This window comes from Narcine bancroftii, chromosome 8, assembly GCF_036971445.1.
Source record: "Narcine bancroftii isolate sNarBan1 chromosome 8, sNarBan1.hap1, whole genome shotgun sequence".
In the NCBI taxonomy this organism is placed as follows: domain Eukaryota; kingdom Metazoa; phylum Chordata; class Chondrichthyes; order Torpediniformes; family Narcinidae; genus Narcine; species Narcine bancroftii.
In genome coordinates, this window is record NC_091476.1 from 131,335,969 (window position 1) to 131,358,204 (window position 22,236).

General features: G+C 43.1%; 1 protein-coding gene across 12 annotated transcripts in view; it reads right to left on the reverse strand.

The window, feature by feature from the left end:
- Positions 1 to 22,236, reverse strand: part of cadm1a (cell adhesion molecule 1a) — a 338,433-nt gene that overhangs the window by 89,426 nt on the left and 226,771 nt on the right. For 11 of the 12 annotated variants that reach the window (XM_069894890.1, XM_069894894.1, XM_069894898.1 and 8 more), the window contains one exon: positions 1,100 to 1,120. The exons of the other annotated variant lie outside the window; for it this stretch is intronic. In XM_069894890.1, coding sequence (XP_069750991.1) covers positions 1,100 to 1,120 — 21 coding nt within the window. The remainder of the gene's footprint in view (positions 1 to 1,099; positions 1,121 to 22,236) is intronic. 12 annotated transcript variants of the gene reach the window in all.

The following is a 22,236-nucleotide window of genomic DNA, read 5'->3' on the forward strand; positions in this document are numbered from 1 at the left end:
CCATCCCCTAAAATGACAAGAAGACAAAATGACTTGATTCAGTGTGTAACAAATAGATGATGCAGTTTTCTTGTTTATTTTCCTTTGTGTGAGGATATTATTTTATGGTTTTATAGTATTGTACATGTTGAATATTTATGGATTTTGGAAGGGGGTGGGAAGAGGGGAGGGAGGGAAGGGGGGGGGAAAGGGATAAAATGCCACTGTGTATATTTAATGAGAAAATTTGTACATATTTTGGTTGATATGGTTCACAGTGTGAAAAATAAATAAAAAAATTTAAAAAAGGGCTTTGCTTGCTCACTCCTTGCTGTGCAGGTCAATGAGTGTGAGCCTGAGTAAACCAAGGCTACCCATAAATTGGAGGAGCCACACCTAAAATTCCATTCGGGCATTCTCTAACCCAATGTCTCTAGCCCACTCTACATTCTCCATCCCTCTGTCTTATTTCCTCCAGCTCTCCAGCCTCCTTCTCTCTCCATTCACAGAGCCATCCTTCTTCCCTCTGCTTGCTGGTGTGCCCTTCCTTCCTAATCCATCTAATACCTCCTGCCTGTGGCCCTGTGCTACTCACCCGGCACCTCCCACCACCATTTTGTTTGGGTGCCTGTCTAAATTTTGCTCATACCTTGAAGGCCTCAAGCCTGGAAACTTTGGTTATGTATCTTTGTTTTTGCTATATAAAGCACACTGTTTGACCTGCTGAGTTTCTCCAGCATTGTGTTTTGACCTTTTAGATCAATGAGTATGGATTGGTGAAGGTTGGGTTACCATTTAAATCAATGGAGTAAGTTCACTTAAATTTCACAGAGCAGGCAGAGATAATCTCATTCAAAATTTCCTTGTTTAAACCTCTAGTTGACACAATCTTGAATAAATCAAGCAAGTCAATATTCCAAATTAATAATCAATTTTAAAATATTCCTGGATTCAGGCACATGTGAGAATGGAAAGATTTAAGATGATGATCTGGCTGAAAATGTGTCAGTATAAAAGGTGAGTCATTATTCTGCACATTGACAAAATGGCTCCCTTCCCTTTGAAAGCAATTCCCACATTAAACAAAGACTGAGTGTATAAAATACATTGGTCTCTCTACCTTCAATCTCTTGTGCAGTGCCTGTGAGAAGACCACCAGTCGCAGAGGAGGAGAAGAAAGAAAAAAAAAACAAGTTTAGAAGTCAGTATTGGCAGTTCACACTTAAAACTCTTTAATAAGCAAACCACCCGAACATGTATCACTGCTGTAATGGCCAGTGGAGAGATGCAACATGCTGCAATTGTCCCATCACTGCAAGAAAGCACTTAACACATCTACACAGCTCCCACACCAGCAGGTGGAGACTGGTGCGCTCCGTCAGCTCTCTCTGCCAAATTGCAGCTTGAAAGTCGGAGGATATAACGTTTTGGCATGCATTAGTCATCTCAATCAATGACTGTGCGCTGGCATGCAGGAGCAAAAAAAAAACATTACGAAAGTCATGCAACATTTACCCTAATCACAACAGAAGCACTTTTTTTATGTTATGTATCAAGAATGATGTCAAAAAATAAATGCAGCAATTTTTTTTTTACCCCCTGAGAAACTGCAGCAATGTTCACAGGTGAAAATCCAGGATTCTAGCAGGAATTCTGTGATAAGCCCACTGACAAATGCACTATGTAAAGAGCCCCCAGCCCAGGCACGGTTGCAGAGTTACAAACCAAGGTTACGGTGAATAAGCTTAGGTTCAATGTGTGTGAGGTAGCACATGGTCAAGTTTCTGCAATAGCAGCAACAGTAGAAACTGGGTGAAATCCCTTCCGCGGCACACGGCAGCGGGGAATTTAAAACACTGTACAATTATTCTAGACTCACACAGACAGACTCTCAAGGACAGGCACACACAGAGACCCGCACAGTCACAGAGAGTCCCACACGGCAGCGGGGAATTTAAAACACTGTACAATTATTCTAGATTCACACAGACAGACTCTCAAGGACAGACACACACAGAGACCCGCACAGTCACAGAGAGTCCCACACGGCAGTGGGGAATTTAAAACACTGTACAATTATTCTAGACTCACACAGACAGACTCTCAAGGACAGACACACACAGAGACCCGCACAGTCACAGAGAGTCCCACACGGCAGTGGGGAATTTAAAACACTGTACAATTGTTCTAGACTCACACAGACACTCTCAAGGACAGACACACACAGAGACCCGCACAGTCACAGAGAGTCCCACACAGTCACAGACAGACCCACACACGGACAGACCAACAAAAGCCCCTTTCACACTTGCATCTCATTAAATCAGCCATTCAATATCCTGGGATAGCAATGGGGGTTTGGCTTTTCACACTTGACCACTCCTAACTGGGACACTGAACGCTTTCACACTTGCAAGGAGCCATTCCCGGGGGTTAGGATTGTTCTACTTTCGACCGGTGACGTCGAGTGACGGTGGACCTGCCCTAAATCCTGATCAATGTATTATGATCTTACATTTGAACAAAATTAATTGTGTCTAATTATAACATAATTAATAAATAACAGCACAGTATGAACCCTTCAGCCCCTGTTGTTGTTGTGTCAACCAATATAAATCTTTATAAGGGACCGTGGGAAAGTGCTAGCAACAAATAACAATAGCGAACAATTTTTAAACAGTGTAGGAAAGTTGGTGGCGCTGTGGCGTAAAATTTATAAATAACGTGGGAAAAAGCAATAGCGGGCCTGCCCTCCCAGAATTCCGTGCGGCAGAGAAAGGGCTGTGAGCACGGCTACATTCATGGACCGCTTTTCCCCATGGTCTTTATAAATTGTGCACTATAGCGCTACCAAATTTCCCGCTGTTTTTAAAAAAATTCCATTATTGTTATTTGCTATTTATTTCCTCTCTCTCCCTCTCTCTCTCTCTCTCTCTCTCTCTCTCTCTCTCTCTCTCCCCTGCTGCGACTTTCCCACTGCAAAGTTTATACTTTCATTTTAATCTTTTCTTCCTTCACATTCCTACACTCACGGAAAAATTTGGGTCATTTCAATTGCACATTCTACACTTGCCTGATTGCAACGTTGGTGTCTGCAGTCGCTGGGGATTGTACTGGGGTCGAGGACATCTATCCCTGGCAAGAGATGATGTTATATGATGCCAGCATTGATAAGATTTTCCTTTCACACTAGACACTTTAAAGGCCAATTTGCTATTAATTCCTGGGACCACTTGCAAGTGTGAAAGGGGCTACAGAAAGACCTGCTCAGAGGGTGTCAGCTCTACAATGCTAATCTCCACCCTGCACTGGCAGGGTTGCAGAAGGATACAACAAATGAAGGCAGGCCATTCTCATGCAGGATCATTAGATGAGTCAGGAATGAGGGGAAAGCAGCCACCTTTCCTGTGTAATAACCAAATAGGTGCTCAAACCAGGCAAAATACAAGCAATATCCAGATAATTGTCCAGCATTCCACTCACATAACCTTTCACCCTTCAACAGAACCTTTCTAAATGGAAGCTTGTTCCGAGCTAAATTTTAAGAGACCATTTTGCAAACACATTCTAAAACAAAAAGGACTAATCCTAAAGTCAAGAGACAATGCATTTTTTCCCGATAACATTTTTGACCTCTGTTATTCAAAAATGTGCGTAGTTTCCATAGCAATGGCTTCGTAAGGTCTGCCAATAAGTAACAGAAAAGTCAAAAATCTGTGATTGCAATGAAGGTCAAAGCAGGCAGTTAAAACACTTCAAGCATGTAATTTTGTTTTTTCTGAAGTGCATCAGATAGCTGATATTTACTACTCTGTTAGGTGGCGAGTGCAGCTGTGATAATGCTGTAAACTCACACATCCTGCAATTCAGTAAAATTACTCTCTCTCCTCACCTAACTCTAGGAAAGCACACAGAAGCAGGGCCTTGTGTAAACTGTGTCCAGACAGAGTCTAGTCCTGAGCTCCCATTGCCTGTTACTCTAATTCCCCACTCCACTCTGATCCAAGGTGGTTTGCAGTTACCAAACTTTAGAAATTATTATAGAGCTGCACAATTAAGGTATTTACCAGATTTTTACCAGACAAGGGAAAAACCAGACTGGACTAAGATACAACTAGATAAAATAGGGGAGAAGGTACCAGATTATATACTTTATAAGTGGGATGAAAAGTTGGTACAATATAAAAGCTCACCAGTATTGCATAATTTGCTTAATATATGGAAGAAGATCCACTTAGACAGGCCCAACACAATCTTGAGAAACAGCAGCTCATCTTCCGCCTGACACCCTGTAGCCCTCTGGACTCAACAGTGAATTTCATAACTTCAGGTACCTTTATGTCTGCTTGTAGCAGACGTCATCAGTGACATCAGCTGAGCTTGTTTGTTTCTCTCTCTCTCCTTTCTAGGTACTTTTACACAGGCGCTGAGAAGCAGAACATTTGTGCAAACTTTCTGCTCCGCCGGCAGTATAAAAATGTCCTGACGGAATTTATTTGCTAGATTCCATCCTATAATTTTTCCACCAAGGCCCATACACATTTTTATGGAGTGACCGTAGGCACTCCATAAGAAACTGGGCTAATGAATACGATGTTCACCCTCCAACAAACTCCGCAACACAGGAAGACAGTGTAAAGGTACCTATAGGAAAAGTGCTGTGTAAACAAGCACTCTGGAGGTAAGTATGCAATTTTACAGAATTTTTCCTTTGTTTCTGTGTAAAAATCTAGTCTCCCTGGTCCACATTTTGCAACTCCTACATTGTTGTGTCCACCTTCTCACTCCCTAACTTCTCCCTCCTATGGATGCTGCGTGACCTGCTGAGTTTCTCCAGCATTTTTGTTTTTACTAACTGCTCCCATGACAACTTATCTCTGTTGTCCACCCAGTTTTACTATGACCGAGACATCCAGCCTCACTCAACCTTCACAAACTGCTCTCAACTCCATCCCACCTCTGATGAATTGCACACACTGGGCTAGCCAATCCCAGACGGGTGGATATTTGGAGTGCTGTTATTGTTATAAGTTATGGAGTGCATACCTAGAACCATGGAACATTCATTAATGCAGAGAAAACAGATCCTTTGGCCTTTCTAATCTGTGCCAAACTATGATTCTGTCTACCATACCATAGACCATAACTCTCCATCCTTTCCCATCCATGTAACTGTCCAAATTTTTCTTATATGTTAAAATTGAGCCCACATTCACCACTTTAGCTGGCAGATCATTCCACACACTCACCACTCTCTGTTCACTGCTCACCTTTCACCCTTAACCCATGTCCTCTGGTTTGTATCTTGCCTAACCTCAGTAGAAAAAAAGCCTACTTGGATTTACTCTATCTATACTGCTCATAATTTTTTTATACTTCTATCAAGTTTCATTTTATTCTACACTCCAGGGAATAAAGTCCTAACCTGTAATTCAGTTCATGAAGTCCTGGCAACATCCTGGTAAATCTGTTCTGCACTCTTGCTATCTTATTGATACATTTCCTGTAGTTAGGTAACCAAAACTACACACAATACTCCAAATTTTGCCTCACCAATGTCTAATACAACTTTACCATAACATCCCATCTATACTCAATACTTTGATTTATGAATGCCAATATGCCAAAAGCTCTCTTTACAACCCTATCTACATGTGACACCACTTTCAAAGAATTATGTAGTATCTGTATTCCCAGATCCCTGTTCTACCACAGTCCTCAGTACCATACCATTTACCATTCATGTCCTACCTTGGTTTGTCTTTCAAAATCATCACCTCACACTTGTCTGCACTAAATTCCACCTGCCATTTTCAGCCCATTTTCCCAGCTGGTCCAGATCCTTCTGCAAACTTTGAAAACATTCCTTGCCGTCCACAACACCTCCAGCCTTTGTGTCATCTGCAAACTTGCTGATACAATTTACCACATTATCATCTAGGTCTTACTGCTCACCATGAATACTAGTGTCTGAAACTTCCTGACTATCCTCCCATGTGGCCTTACCAAAGTCCACGTAGACAGAATCTGCAGCCTTTCCTTAATCAACTTTCCTGGTAACCTCCTCGAAAAATTCTATATGATTGGTTAAACCTGACCTACCACACACACAAAGCTATATTGACTATCCCAAATCATTTTCTGGCTATCCACATACATGTATATCTGATCGTTTAGAACAGCATCCAATAATTTACCTACTATTGATGTCAGGCTCACCGGCCTATAATTTCCTGCGTTACTTTTGGAGTCTTTTTTAAACAATGGAACAACGTGAGGTGTCCTCCATTCCTCCGGCACCTCACCTGTAGCTAAGGACATTTTAAATATTTCTGCCCAGAGTCTCACAATTTCTACACTAGCCTCCCTCCAGGTCTGAGGGAATATCTTGCCAGGAACTGGGGATTTATCTACTCTTATTTGATTTAAGACAGCATGAACCAGTAGAAAGAAGGAATTTCCTTGCCTCAATTGTATGCCCCCCCACAGATATTCACTGTTTCTGTTCCCATTCAGGATCGAGGTGTGGGGATTGTGCCTTCAGATCTGAGGACACTCAGATCAAACCTTTGATGTGAGACCATGCAGAGAGGTTACCACACTGTGTACTTTGAACGAGATTTGGATAAATGTCAATCCTCTGGTGGTACTGATGGTTTATTGGTTCCCATGTATTGATGTCCAAAAGCACATTAAGAAGTATGTTGGGGGTAAAAAAGGAAAGGGAGGAGAAACTCTGAAACAAAGTTCTAAGCTCCAGTAAAACACAAAAAGTACAATTTAATGTGAAAAGAAAATATATTATCTCCTCATAAAATCTGCAGACATCAATCTCTGTGACTCATCTCTTTGATTAGAGACCGATCCTGGAACTATGGTACAATTCTTCTCTCACTGCAACAACCATGAATCAAACGCAAAAGATGACACCAACCTTCCAGAGTTGGAAACACTCTCCACAAAGTCAGAAACACAAAGATCCTTGTCAACAAAATGTGAATGTTAACCAAGGCTTCAAGGAAACAGACTTTGTCTGCGAAACGAGAAATATAATATAATAAAACCTGCTGCTGGAGATCTGAATATACAGGAAATACTCAACTAGCCAGGCAGCATCTGTGCAGAGAACTCAAACATGGACTCAGCTTCTCCCTCCACAGTGGTGCCTCTTTCCAAAATTTTCTGTTTTCGTAGCAAATGAGCAACAGTGAACCAAAATTAAAGCTAATTACACACGTCTGGGCACTATCCAACTGGATGGCATTAACATCGACTTCTCTAGTCTCGGTTAGGCCACTCCCCATCTCACTCTTTCCCCATCTCACTCTTTCCCCAGCCCCCTCCTTTTCCTTCAGCTCCCCACCCCTTCTCTCTCCAGAGAGCTAAACCCTCCCCCAACACTTTTCCATTTTTTTTCTCTTCTGCCCTCCTATCAGTATCCATCTCCAGCCACTTAGCCTCTGCTCCTTCCCCTACCTTTTTAAGTCAGGCAGCTGCCTGCTTTTTTGCTCAAACCTTGACGAGGGGCTCAGGCCGGAAATGTTGTTTATGCTGTTCAACTTTGCTTCATCTTTGCACACTGTGATGTTGCAAAATCTACTGAGTTTCTCCAGCACTTTTGTGTATTCCACTCGCACATATGTGCAGTCAAATGTGCGCACATATAAGAATACACATGCCAATGAACCTGAGACCAAAAACAAATTTGGGTTGATCTCCCTCTGACGCATTGCACCTCATGTGCAAGTTCAGTGCTGGCAGGATGTATGGCAGAGTGGCTGGAATACGACGAAGGCAGCAACATTAGTGATGAATCTGCTGTGGCACAGCTTGATGGCAATTTCCAACTTACTGTTTCCTGGGCAGTAAAATTTCCCCCTCAGGCAGAAAGTCAGAGGATATGTAGAAGGCAGGCAGCAGCCACTGAGCACAAAGGAAGGAGGGGAATAGAGGATGCCCTTTCATGCTGCATGGCCACTCAATGATTTACCATCAGATAGCAAACTCTGGGCAACTAATTACTTCCCAGTGCTTTGATCATTGTTTATAGTGGAGAGTTTAGAGGTTTCCAGATTTCTACCACCCTGTACACATGTTAGAGTGCCCTAACTTCACACCTGCAATGTGAATGCTTCCTGATTCTAGACTTCCCAACCTGACCAGTATCCCATCCCCTCTTTTAAATTGATTGCGTGATCCCTTAGTGTTCCAGCTTTCATGAAATACAACCCAGCTCCTGAAACTTCACTCCACAATCTGAAACTTGGGGATCCTGAAATCATCCTTATAAATCTAAATGGCACCTTGGACCAGGACTGGGTGGCAGTAAAACCTAAAACTCTCTTTAGTCAAATCAAGTTTATTATAATCTGATTGCACAAGTACAACTTAACAAAGCAATGTTTTCCGGTCCCAGGTGCAAAGCATACAGACACACAACTAGAAATAATACACACATCTGCAAACTCTACAATAGGGAGGACAAATATTCATATAGACAAATAAATAAAGATATTGCTTTGTGCATATGCGGATGGTTTGTGTGAGCAGTTCCTTTGATCGTTCAACATTCTCACTGCCCATGGGAAGAAGTTGTTCCTCAGCCTGGTGGTGCTGCTCCAATATGCCTGTATCTCTTTCCTGAAGAGAGCAGATAAAAGATGCTGTGTGCAGGGCTCCTCAGCAATTTTGCATGCCTTCATCAGACAACGATCCTGGTAGATCGTGTCAATGGTGAGGGAGAGAGACCCCAGTGATCATCTCTTTTGCTCTTGTGGTCCTGTGGATTGATCTCCAATCCATTCCTCTGCAGCAACTGTACCACACTGTGATGCAGCCGGCCAGGACCCTCTCAATTGAGCTCTTGTAAAAGGTTGACGTGTTGGTGACTGGTAGTCTTGCCTGCTTCAGTCTTCTCAGGAAGTGCAGTCACTATTGCGCCTTCCTTACAAGTGAGGAGATATGTGTCTATGATAGATCACTGAACTCCAAGGAACATGATACTCTCTAGTACAGAATTATTCTGTACTCATGTCCTGGCACTGTTCAGCTCTCCTGCAGCAGCTGAAACAGAGGAAACACCTTAAAGTGGCTGTCTCTGTCACTCAGTGGAGTCCATTCCAGCTGCAGCTCCTGGGTGAGGATGGATGAGGGGTGAGCTACCAGGGCAGCGAGCTGCACTGGCCCCAAAGAATGGGGCTATTCCTGTCAGTCTTGGGACAGTGTCACACTACTTGCAGGCGAGTCAGGCAAAAGATAGTGGAGATATTCAGCTCATTGAGTTTTCAGCAGAGATGGAATTGAGAGATGCAACTTGTTTTAAGGTGTAGAGCAATCAAAAGCAAAACGAGAAGAAAATAATTCCACATGTAGAAGCACGTTCTAGATTGAGAACATAAGATTACTGGATTTTGATCGAACCAAGGGAAAGTGACATTGGGGTAGACAATTGATCTCATTGAAAGATGCAGCAAAGGCAATGAGCTGAATGACTCACTTGGAATTTCCCTCAGCAAGGAGAGATGGGCCCTGAGAACAGCAGAGAGGTTGTGTGATTGGGTGTAAGGCAGGACAGACGAAAGGAGAAATGCGGTGATGATGTAAGGCCACAAGAGAGGAACGGAAACCAGGGGAGTATTGGGGGGGACCTGTGGCCATGTCATACAAACAGGTGGGAACTGTCAAATCGAGCACAGTGCAGAAAGCCGTAGGATCATTAAGGGGACGACGAGATGATGTTCCTTGAGCTTCACAGGAAGGTGTTGGAACCAGAGCCTGGAGGTCAGAGTGGGAGCATGACGGTGGATTAAAGTGACAAATAACATGGAGCTTTTTAGCAAAGAGTGAACGTGCAGTCCTTGGTTGTTTCTTAAAATAAAAATCAAAACTTTCTAGACTGAGCGACTGGAAAAATGTCACCTCAACTAATCCTCAGTATATACTATTTAGAATATAAATTATGGATATGATTTACAATTTATGTATGTTAGCGATGTATGGAATACCTTATTTATTTTATGTAACTGTCCACACTATCTTATTGAATTTTCCCCTTTTTGTTTTACTAAGTTCTTTATTAAAATCAATAAAAATATTTTAAAAAGAACTAATTGTCAGTGCCTCCAACTGTATTCCTGAATTAATTTGGGTTCAAGCTCAAAACGTTAGTGATGTATCTTTATCTTTGCTCCATAAAGTACACTGTTTGACCTGCTGAGTTCCTCCTGAGTTGTGTTTTTACTTCAATCACTTCTTGAATTCATTCTCAGGATGGGAGTGTTGCTGGAAAGGCCATTGCTTACTGCCACCCATGCAGCCTGCAGAAGACAGTTCCCAGTGAACCAGTGCACTGTGGCTCTAAGCACAGAGGCCGGGCAGGGTCACAACAGCAGGATCCTTCTCCTGAAGATCATCAGCAAAACCACGTGGAGCATAATGAGGAAATGGTGGAAGCAGGCAGTATCTGGGACCGTTGCTTCTCTCTTCACAGACGCTGGCTGACCAGGTGAGGATTTTCAGAAATCAGTTTTATTTGCATTTTTCGGCATTTTAATTCATCAGAATTGGATGAGGTTTGGATGCTTTATGATCACCATTTCAGAGGTCAAGCCTTTTGAATTTATTTAATTAATTGAAATGAAGTTTTCCAAGCACAGCAAAATCTCCGTTATCAAGCAACCAACTGCCTCAAGCAACTGGGGAAAAAAATCGTAGAAAAGAAACGGGTAAAAATTACTAATTTTTAAAATTAGCACCCCTAGTGGTTATTAGATGGTCAATCCACACAACACACAATCTTAAGCAATCAGCGAATTCACTTATCTGGCATCTACCAATCCTCATAGGTGCTAGTTACCAGGGGGTCTTACTGTAAAGCAGTGGTTTTTAAACTGCCCCCCAAACTCACATTCCACCTTGAGTAATCCCTATGCCATCAGTGCTCTGTGATTAGTAAGGGATTGCTTAAGGTGGTATGTGAGTGGGAAGCGAAGATTGAGAACCACCTCTCTTGACCCAATTTTTACTGAAATATTTTGCTTGAGAAAAATTGTCATTAGCCTTTGGAGTTATGAAACCGTGAACATAACGAGTCAATTAGGTATATTTAAAACAGTGGTTTTCAAATTTTTTTCTTTCCACTCCCTTACTAATCAAAACAACATGGCATAGGATTGCTTAAGGTGGAATGTGAGTTTCGAAGGGCAGTTTGAAAACCACTGCTGTATAGATTTCAACTCTCCCATCTTTAATTTTTTAAATTAATTTAGAGATACAGCACTGTTACAGGCCAGTTCGGCCCTATGAGTCCATGCCAAATTATACCCCATTAATTAACACCTCAGCACGTTTCTGAAGGGTGGGAGGAAACTGAAGCCCAGGAGAAAACCCACGCAGAGATGGGGAGAACGTTCAATAGTCTAGTTCCATAAGACAAAGGACAAGTAGGCCATTGAGCCCACTCTGCCATTCCATCATGAGCTGATACATTCTCCCACTCAGTCCCACTCCTTTGCCTTCTCCCCATAACCTTTGATACCTGATACCCTGACTATTCAGATACCTATCAATCTCTGCCTTAAATCCACCTAACAACTTTGCCTCCACATCCACCCATAGTTGCAAATTCCAGAGGTTCACCACTCTTTGGCTAAAGAAATTTCACCACAGCTGTTTTAAATGGACACCCTTCAATCCTGATTATCTGTCCAGTAACTGCCCACTGCATTGCTGAACTATGGTCATTGATAGAAGTCTCCTTGTTGGTTTTGATTTCAATTGAAATGACAGAAACGTGGGTGGGCAGAGAGAAGTCCAATGATGTGAAGTCCAAGTTTGGATAGTTTGTGCTGAGATCAATATCATGCCTTTTGACAAAAACAAGGAGCTATTTTCTTGAGATGAAAGAAAACACATTTCAAAATTGTTCCCTCAATTAAGCCATGGGGTTTAAATTAATTATTTTAAAAAATGTAGATAGAGTAACAGGCCCCTCTGGTCCACATGCCCATGCCACCCAAATAAACTAATTTGAACACAGGTTGCTGGTCCTGTGCTTAATTACTACTCTAATTGTGTCCTCCATCAGCCAGCTCCCCACCATGACTACCAGCCCCACCACATCTCCATCGGGCACACAAAACTCAAAACGGTCAACCAGTTTACCTATCTCGGCTGCACCATTTCATCAGATGCAAGGATCAACAATGAGATAGACAACAGACTCGCCAAGGCAAATAGTGCCTTTGGAAGACTACACAAAAGAGTCTGGAAAAACAACCAACTGAAAAACCTCACAAAGATAAGCGTATACAGAGCCGTTGTCATACCCACACTCCTGTTCGCCTCCGAATCATGGGTCCTCTACTGGCACCACCTACGGCTCCTAGAACGCTTCCACCAGCGTTGTCTCCGCTCCATCCTCAACATCCATTGGAGCGCTTTCATCCCTAACATCAAAGTACTCGAGATGGCAGAGGTCGACAGCATCGAGTCCACGCTGCTGAAGATCCAGCTGCGCTGGATGGGTCACGTCTCCAGAATGGAGGACCATCGCCTTCCCAAGATCGTGTTATATGGCGAGCTCTCCACTGGCCACCGTGACAGAGGTGCACCAAAGAAAAGGTACAAGGACTGCCTAAAGAAATCTCTTGGTGCCTGCCACATTGACCACCGCCAGTGGGCTGATAACGCCTCAAACCGTGCATCTTGGCGCCTCACAGTTTGGCGGGCAGCAACCTCCTTTGAAGAAGACCGCAGAGCCCACCTCACTGACAAAAGGCAAAGGAGGAAAAACCCAACACCCAACCCCAACCCACCAATTTTCCCCTGCAACCGCTGCAATCGTGTCTGCCTGTCCCGCATCGGACTTGTCAGCCACAAACGAGCCTGCAGCTGACGTGGACTTTTTTACCCCCTCCATAAATCTTCGTCCGCGAAGCCAAGCCAAAGAAAAGAATTGTGTCGCCCACTCACTGGGGTTTGGAATAATGTGACCAAAGAACCGGCAGAGGCTTGATAAAGTTCATTGGTCCCCTCGCGTCCATCCAGAACACGGGGCTATGATTTTAAAATAATGGCACACTCACTTAGAAGCGGAACTCTCCAGTCCAGAGAGCAGAGGAGATTGAGTCACTGAACAAGGTCAGGACCCAGAAGATAGGAATGTGGAGCTGAGACCAAGATCAGATTATCCTCTGCCCCAGCTCCCTCTGCAATTAATCAATATTGCTTATCCTGGAAATGAGAACGATTGCCGCTGGTGGTGGAGATCTAATTGCCTCTGTGATATTCAGAGAGTGATAAGTTTATTACAGAAAACTTCAGTACCACCAGTTTCATCAGTTTCAGAAACAAATGCTGGTCAATATCTTCCCACCAGCATCAGTGTAATACCATAGCAACTGTATCCAAGCAAGGAAATCTCTGCTTTCAAATAGATATTTGTTCTTCTCTTATTAAATCCTCACCCTGAGATATTTTCAACCTTCACATTGGTATTTGGTGCCTTATCATTTCCAAAGAGAGCTCAACAGGCTGGTCAGGAGATTGCAGAGTGCAGACTTCTTTCTAACACTATAGATTTTAAATCACATTGTAAATTTAGATATACAGCGCGGTAACAGGCGCTTCCCAGCCCAAGAGCCTGTCTCCCAAACACCCTAATTAACCTACATTTCCTATACGTTTGGGTGGGTGGGAGGAAACACACGCTGGCACAAGGAGAATGGGGAAACACCTCATAGAGAGCGCCAGATTCAAACTCGGATCGTTGGTGCTGAAATAGTGTTGCACTAAGTGCTATGCTAACCGTGCCACCCCAAGATTCTGCTTAGAGCAACCCCAAATCCCAAGGACAACACCTAAATAATCAATCAGTACGTTCAAAGGGAGCAATGTCTTGCTCTCTGCCTACAATCACCTTCACAAATCCTGCAAGGTTTCAAATTCACTGCCTGTAACTTGAGGATGTAGTGAATTAACCACAGAGCCGCACTCTGGCAATGGGCATGTGCTCGACCATCACAGTATGTGGTTCCTTAATCAAGGGCTCAGATGCAGCTCCTCAACTGACACCCAGCTATCAGGACAGACACAGCTGATGACATGCTCCTTAAACAGTGTAATTCTAGTAATCTGAGGTGGAAAAGCTCCATCCCGGTAAATCTGGATTTTTGAGTGTGAAATCCATTGGAATATCTGAAATCTCTGACATTTCATTTTTTATCGAGTAGGCTCAAGGGGCCAGAGGGTTCCTGGCTCCTGTTCCTTCACTCTCTGAGGTTCCATCAGTGACTTTCCTGCCTGTGGGAACTCTTAAGTTGATTGGGCAATCACCCTGCCTGCACCATTGATGCCCTCAGCGAGCACCAGGTTCCAACACGCAGTGTGTTGTAGAGTCCGCTAAATCTTTTTGTGATTCAACTCCAGCATGAGGAGCTGTCCCCACAGTGTGACCCACAAGGACCTTCCTTTGGCTAGACAATGACCCGATTGGCTTTGGGAATGAACTATGGCAATTATCATTGATCCTCATTTCCATTATCATCAGCTGGTTATGGTGGCAACCCACTCTTGGACATCTATTCAAGCCCAGAGAATCCAAAATTTCAACAGGGCCAGGTTTAAAATTACTTTGCTCATTTCTTTTGTATCCTTTACTAAGAAGCAAATAAAAGTAATTTGTTCATGGACTTCTGGCTTGAATTTAGAATACCTTTATCAGAATCAGAATTTATTGTCATGAATAAGTCACAAAATTAGTTGTTTTGCGGGATCACAGTGCAAGCATTCATATAAACCGGCTTACAAAAAATAAATAAAAATAGTACATGGAACGTCAAAGTAAGGCAGTGTCCAGGGTATCAGGTGGTGCAAAGAGATAGACAGGATGGTAAGGGAGGTGGAGTTGCACTCTTAATCAAAGATGAGCTCCAGACAGTAGTGAGGAATGATATAAGATCTAAAGAGCATAATGTTGAGTCCATTTCGGTAGAGATAAAGAATAACAAAGGGAAAAAATTATTGGTGGGTGTTATCTATCACCCATCAAATAACAATAGTTTAGTGGCACAGGAAATAAATAGAGAGATAAGTGAGGCATGTAATAATGATACGGCAGTAGTCATGGGGGACTTTAACTTCCACATAGATTGGGAAAATCAAGTTGGTCGTGGGAGTCTAGAAGAGGACTTCATAGAATGCATCCGTGATAGCTTTCTTGAGCAGCATGTTAAGGAACCCACAAGAGAAAATGTTCTCCTGGATCTTCTTCTTTGGCTTGGCTTCGCGGACGAAGATTTATGGAGGGGTAATGTCCACGTCAGCTGCAGGCTCGTTTGTGGCTGACAAGTCCGATGCAGGTCAGGCAGACACGGTTGCAGCGGTTGCCGGGGAAAATTGGTTGGGGAAAATTGGATCTCGTGTTGTGCAATAGATAGGTAGAGTAAATGATGTAATAGTCAGAGACCATCTGGGAAATAGCAATCATAGTATGATTGAATTTCTCATTCAGATGGAAGGGGAAATAGTTAGATCTAAAACTAATATATTATGCTTAAACAGGGGTGACTACCATAGGATGAGGGAGGAATTGGGCAGAGTGGACTGGGAGCACAGGCTAATTGATGAAACAGTTGAGGAACAGTGGAAGATTTTCAAAGAAATATTTTGTAATGCTCAACAAAAATATATTCCAGTCAGGAAAAAGGGCAGCAAGAGAGGGAAAAATCAACCGTGGTTAACAAAGGAAATAAAGGAGAGTATAAAATTGAAGGCGCAGGTGTACAAAGCTGCAAAGAGCAGTGGGAAACTGGAAGATTGGGAAAACTTTAAGAGACAACAAGGGGTTACAAAGTGGGTAATAAGAAATGGGAAAAAGGATTATGAAAGTAAATTGGCACAAAATATAAAAACAGAAAGCAAAAAATTTTATAAATATATAAAACGGAAGAGGGTGGCCAGAGTTAACATAGGACCCTTGGAGGATGAGAAAGGAAAACTGGTAGCAAAAAAATGAGGAAATGGCCGAGGCATTAAACAAATATTTTGTGTCAGTCTTCACGGTGGAAGACACGTCCAGCATGCCCAAGTGCGGAGTTAAGGATGCGAATGTTGGGGAGGGGCTTCATAAAATAGTTGTTACAAAGGAAGTAGTGATGGAGAAACTAATGGGACTAAAGCCAGACAAATCACCTCATCCTGATGATATGCATCCAAAGGTTCTGAAGGAAATGGCAGAAGTTATAGTTGATGCATTGGTGGTCATATACCAAAATTCCTTGGATGCTGGCCAGATCCTGGCAGACTGGAAGACAGCAAATGTCACGCCACATTTTAAGAAGGGATGTAGGCAGAAGACTGGAAATTATCGGCCAATTAGCTTGACGTCTGTAGTTGGAAAAAATGCTTGAAGCCGTCATGAAAGATGAAATAGTGAAACTTTTGGAATGTAAGGGTTCAATCAGACAGACGCATCATGGTTTTAGAAAGGGAAGATCTTGTTTGACAAACTTGTTAGGATTCTTTGAGGATATAATGGGTGCGGTGGATAAAGGGGAACAGGTTGATGTTATATATTTGGATTTCCAGAGAACGTTTGATAAGGTGCCGCACAAGAGACTAATCAGTAAGTTACAGGAAAGTGGAGTCCGGGGAAGTCCATTGGCCTGGATTGAAAATTGGTTGTCTGACAGGAGGCAGAGAGTCGGGATGTGGGAGATTTTCAGGTTGGCAGAGAGTGGTAAGTGGGGTGCCGCAGGGGTCAGTGTTAGGCCCACAACTGTTCATCATTTACATTGATGACTTGGAGGAGGGGACAAAATGTGGTGTAGCCAAGTTTGCGGATGACACCAAATTGAGTGGAAGAGCAAATTGTAATGAGGATGTGGAGAGTCTGCAGAGGGATATAGTTAAGCTGGATGAGTGGGCAAAGGTCTGGCAGATGGAGTACAATGTTAGTAAGTGTGAGGTTATCCACTTTGGCAAGAAAAATAAAGGCTGAAGGGCCTGTTCCTGAGCTGAACCCTCCACTGTTCTAGGTATAAAACAGCTTATCTCCGAACATTGGAACGTGTTATATCTTCGAGTTTTGGATTGATGAGGTGTATGTTTACTTGGGTTGGCACAATATTGTGGGCAGAAGGGCTGTAATGTTCTATGATAAGGGAATCAAGGAATGTAGGGTTAGTGCAGTTTAAAGAACCCATGGAGTGCTGGAGAGACATGGGTGAGAGTGAGGGGGGTGGGTGAGGAGAGGGGAATGATCTGCTCCTGCTTCAATTTTTTGCTTTCTTAACCCCACTAAAGTTGAACAATATTCCAACAATAGCCAACTCTTCATGTAATATGTTCATGGTGTTTAGTATCAATTTAAAACAATGCCTCAAGTAACATTTTGGGGAAATGGATTGACGTTGGCAGGCAGAGCAGGGAGCATTGGCCTGAACAGCCTTAGGGGTAGTGTAGAAAATCCCAGGATAATGGGGCCATTATACTTAGGCTAATCTAGCCACTCCAAATTACAAAATGAAGAGAACCATATCCAAACTCCAGAACAACGTGCAATGAAAAACAATTATATTCAGAGCCAAAATGAGGCTGGGTGCTGTAAAAAGAGAGAAGGTTCTCCGTGACATTTCCATAGTGAACACTTCTTCATGGACAGCTCCTGAGCTGATTCAGAAAAGGTAAGCATACCGGAATTAGAGGTGGGAGCCATTAGGCCGATTGCATACATAACGGCCAAAAACAGCTGTTCACCTCACAGTGGGCAATGGATCTGCCTCACAGAAGATGGAAGATTATGTTGATGAACGGCTCAGGCCCAAAACGTTGATAATGTATCTTCGCTATATAAAATATGGTGTTTGACCTGCTGAGTTTCTCCTGCATTGTGCTTTTAATAGAAGATTACAGCACAGTACAGGCTCTTCCACCTACAATGTGGCGCTCACCCATGTAAACCTCAACCCATCAAGCCTGCACCAGCATTCACTACCATCATGGCTGAATACGCGATCTTGGTACCCCATTCCAGCCCTCTCTCCAGACCCCTTGATCCCTTTAGTCATAAGGAGCACATCCAAAACTCTTTTGAATATATCTAATGAACTGGCCTCAACAACTTCTTGCGATAAAGAGCTCCACTATTTCACAAGTTTCAGGGAAAAAGTTTCTCCTCATCTCAGTCCTAAATGGACTCGTCCTTCTCCTCAGATGGGGACCCCTTATCCTGGACCTCCCCAATATTGGGAACATTCTCCTTGAATCTAACTTGTCTGGTTCTGACAGAATTTTTAATGTCTCAATGTGACCCTCCCCCCCCCCCCCCACCCCAATTCTTCTAAATTAGACCTTAGTCTATCTGGTCCTTCTTTATTCTGCCAATCCAGGAATCAGTCTGGTGAGCCTGCAGTTCTTGTGTGGCTCCAGCTTATATTTCTCCAAAATCAAAGCACCAGGGTTAAACTGCAACACTGTCTTTTCTCAGGCTACCTGCACGATAGTTATGCTTCAATAAAGGCACCAATTTGCTGATATTGTTTGGATGTGTCACTTGGTTTATAAACCAGACACCATGTCACTCCTCCTGCCATAGAGTCCCCTCACCTTATTACATACACAGATGTTGAAGATTTTGACTCAGGCCAGTTTACCTTGACAGCTAATCACATATCTGTAGATATCCAGAACAGTCAGTTTAAAACCTGTAAACTTGGACAGCTCCCCTCTCCACTCTCCTATTGCTAGTCAAAAGGCAAAGCAAACCTGCCACACTCTCCTCTTCAGCTCCAGAAATCAGGGAGGTGCTGTTCAGTACATTATAACAGAGCAGTCCTGACCCGCTGACACCAGGTCAGGATGCCCAGTGGTCAGCAGCCTGTTGCTCTGTGGAGTGTCTCAGAGTGACACTGTGGGTCGATCTGATGGGCCACGAGTGACCGTCCGTCGGTCTGAGGGGCCACGAGTGACCGTCAGTCGGTCTGCGGGGCAACAAGTGACTGTCGGTCTGTTTGCGGGGCGACAAGTGTCTATTGGGTCGGTCTGCGGAGCAATGAGTGACCGTCGGTCATTCTGTGGGTTGATGAATGACTAGTTGGTTTGTCTGTGGAGTGATGAGTGACTGTTGGTCGGTCTGCAGGGCACAGAGTGACTGTCGGTCGGTCTATGGGGCGATGAGTGACTGTCAGTCGGTCTGCAGGGCAATGAGTGACACTGTTAGTCGGTATTCAGGGTGACGAGTGACCGTCAGTCAGTCTACGGGGCAACGAGCGACTAGTCGGTTGGTCTGTGGGGTGACGAGTGACCGTTGGTTGGTCTGCAGGGCGATGAGGATCTGTCAGTTGGTCTGTGGGGCGATGAGTGACAGTTGGTTGGTCTGCGGGGCGACAAGCGACACTGTCAGCCTATCTGAGACCTTTGAATCAGTTAGTGCACCATGGCATTGGCTCTGCCATTCGGTCCACAGGCCCCTACCAGTGCTTTGCTTCATTTAACTCCATCATTCTGTTACTGTCACCTTTGACAGCAGTAAACATGCTGGAAGAATTCAGTGGGCTGACCAGCACCAGTGGCAAAACTGGAATGGGCGCCACTTCAGGCCAGACAATCCTCCATGACCCACTGACATCTCCAGCAGATTAAATTTTCCTCCAGATTTTCAGCATCTGCAGTACCTTCTCTCTTGTGCCTTTTTCTCCCTGAGGAGACTAGAGCAGCTGATCCCTTCAGATGAGACTGTGATACCACCACACCGCACCCCCCACCCCCAACTCCACTGCAGTTCTTGGTTCCCCAGCCAGAGGAAACATTGTCTCTGCATCTACTATTCAGTGGAATCAGCTCTCACTCTTCGAAACTCCAGAATGCATACATTTAGACCAGAGCCAAGTGCAATATTCCAGGCTCAACCTCATCAGAGCTCTATACAATTCCAACACTGATTAAAATATCTGTGACTAAAGAGTCCTGGATCACAGCCAGTGTCCAAGTAAACTGAAACTGCCTAATCCCACGTGGTTGAACTACAATCCTGCATCTGAAATGTATAAGTATATCCGATGTGGTATATTTGACAATTGGTGACACCAAAGTTAGCAAAAACATTGTAATTTAGCTGGGACTGGAATATGCCAAAGAACCATAGAGCATTACAGCAAAGAAACAGGCCCTTCAGCCCTTCTAGTCTGTTCTGAACAATTATGCACCCAGTCCATAGCCCTCCATACCTCTCCCATCCATGTACCTGTCCAAATTTTTCTTAAATGTTAAAATTGAACCCACAGTCATGACCTCAGCTAAAAGCTTGTTTCACACTCCCACTACTCACTGTGTGAAGAAGTTCCTCCTAATGTTCTCCCTAAACTTCTCACCTTTCACTATTAACCCATGTCCTCTGATTTGTATCTCATCTACCCTCAGTGGAAAAAAAAAGCCTCCTTGCATAATCTCTTTCTATACCCCTCAATTTTGTATACCTTTATCAAATCTCCCCTCATTCTTCTACACTACAGTCCTAACCTGTTTGACCTTTCCCTGCAACTCAGTTTGTCAAGTACTGGCAATATCATGTCTGTACTCTTTCAATTTTACTCTTTCCAATAGTGATTAAAATTGCACACAAAAGTCTATATTTGGCCTCACCAATGTCTTATATAACTTCATCATAACATCCCAACACCTATTCTCAACACTTTGATTTATGAAGGCCAATGTGCTAAAAGCTCTTTCCAACCCTATTTACCTGTTCTGCTATTTTCAGAGAATTTTGTATCTGTATTTCCAGATCTCTCTATTCTACAGCATCCCTCAGTGCCAATGCCACACTAAGCATAGGCACATGGAACGTTTTCTAAAGTCAAACTCCAAGTTATTAGAAATCCAGTGCAAATTGAGGCATACGTGATATTTTATCCATTGACAAAACCAGCAGACTTTATATTACATTGAAGGAATTTACTGTGTGTTCAGAGAAATCAAGTTCCTCTGCAAGTATAACACATAAGACTATCAAACAGACACTTACACAGAACCCACAGATGTATTGAGGTGGTTTTAATTACTCACAGTTCTGAGTGGAAATAGGAGAAGAATTTTCTGTCCAGTTAAATGTCAAATTTAGAACTTTCTAGAAGTCAGCACTAGAAAAGCACACGTCTGTGTAACGGGATGAAGCTGTGGGATTCCCCACCAGACACTACAGAAAAGGGCAGGGCCAGTGCATTCCGATGCAAACGAAATATAAAAGAGTGTGATCCATCCAAATTATTGTCAAAAATCCATCTGATCTCAACGTTTCCTTTTACAAGTTGTTTAGTTTTGCTCCTTCAGAATTTAATTAGTATGAAGATTTTAAACAATTTTTATCAATAGAATGCATAGAAATGATATGTAATTTCTCCCCTATTCCATCCTCCTTTCTGAATGTTATAAATTACTTAAATTTGGTTTGTCACCAGAGACTCTCGAAAATTTCTACAGGTGTAGCACTGTGGAGAGCGTTCTGACTGGTTGCATCGCAGTCTGGTATGGAGGTGCCAACGCACAGGACAAGAAAAATTTCTAGCGAGTTGTTTCTAGCGACTCCATCAAAGACATCTACAAGAGGAGGTGTCTTGAGAAAGCAGCCTCTATCCTCTAGCCACCACAAAGGCCATGCCCTCTTCACATTATGTCATCAGGAAGAAGGTACAGCAGCCTGAAGACGAACACTCAGCAGCACAAGAACATCTTCCCCTCTGCAATTAGATTTCTGAACGGACAATGAACCACAGGCACTAATCTTCCTATTTTCTTGCATTATTTATTTACTTTTGAAATGTAATTTATAGCAATATTTGCTGCAAAACACATTTCGTGAGATGTCTTTCACAATAAATTCATATTCTTCTGATTCTAAATTGGAGAATTTCTGCTTTTTAGTCTATCTGCTTCAGTGAGAAATCCTCAGCAAATCTGCTTAGTTGTAGAGCTTCATTGATCCTTGCCAGCTTACTGACCTCTGAGATGCCCTGGAAAGGGACTATCCTACAGATGATGGTTAAAGAGCACACCTCATCTCCAAATTCTCAGCAAGCTCGATAATCCACATTTTTTTCTTCATCACTGATGGTAAAATTAAGATTTTGGTGCTTTGACCATTTTTACTCTTTGGGACAGAAAGACTTGCAATTTTATATCTCCTCTGAAGCTCTAGAACATCCCAACATTCCTTGCAGCCACTGGAACACATGCCAATTGCAATTACCAATGCAGCACAGT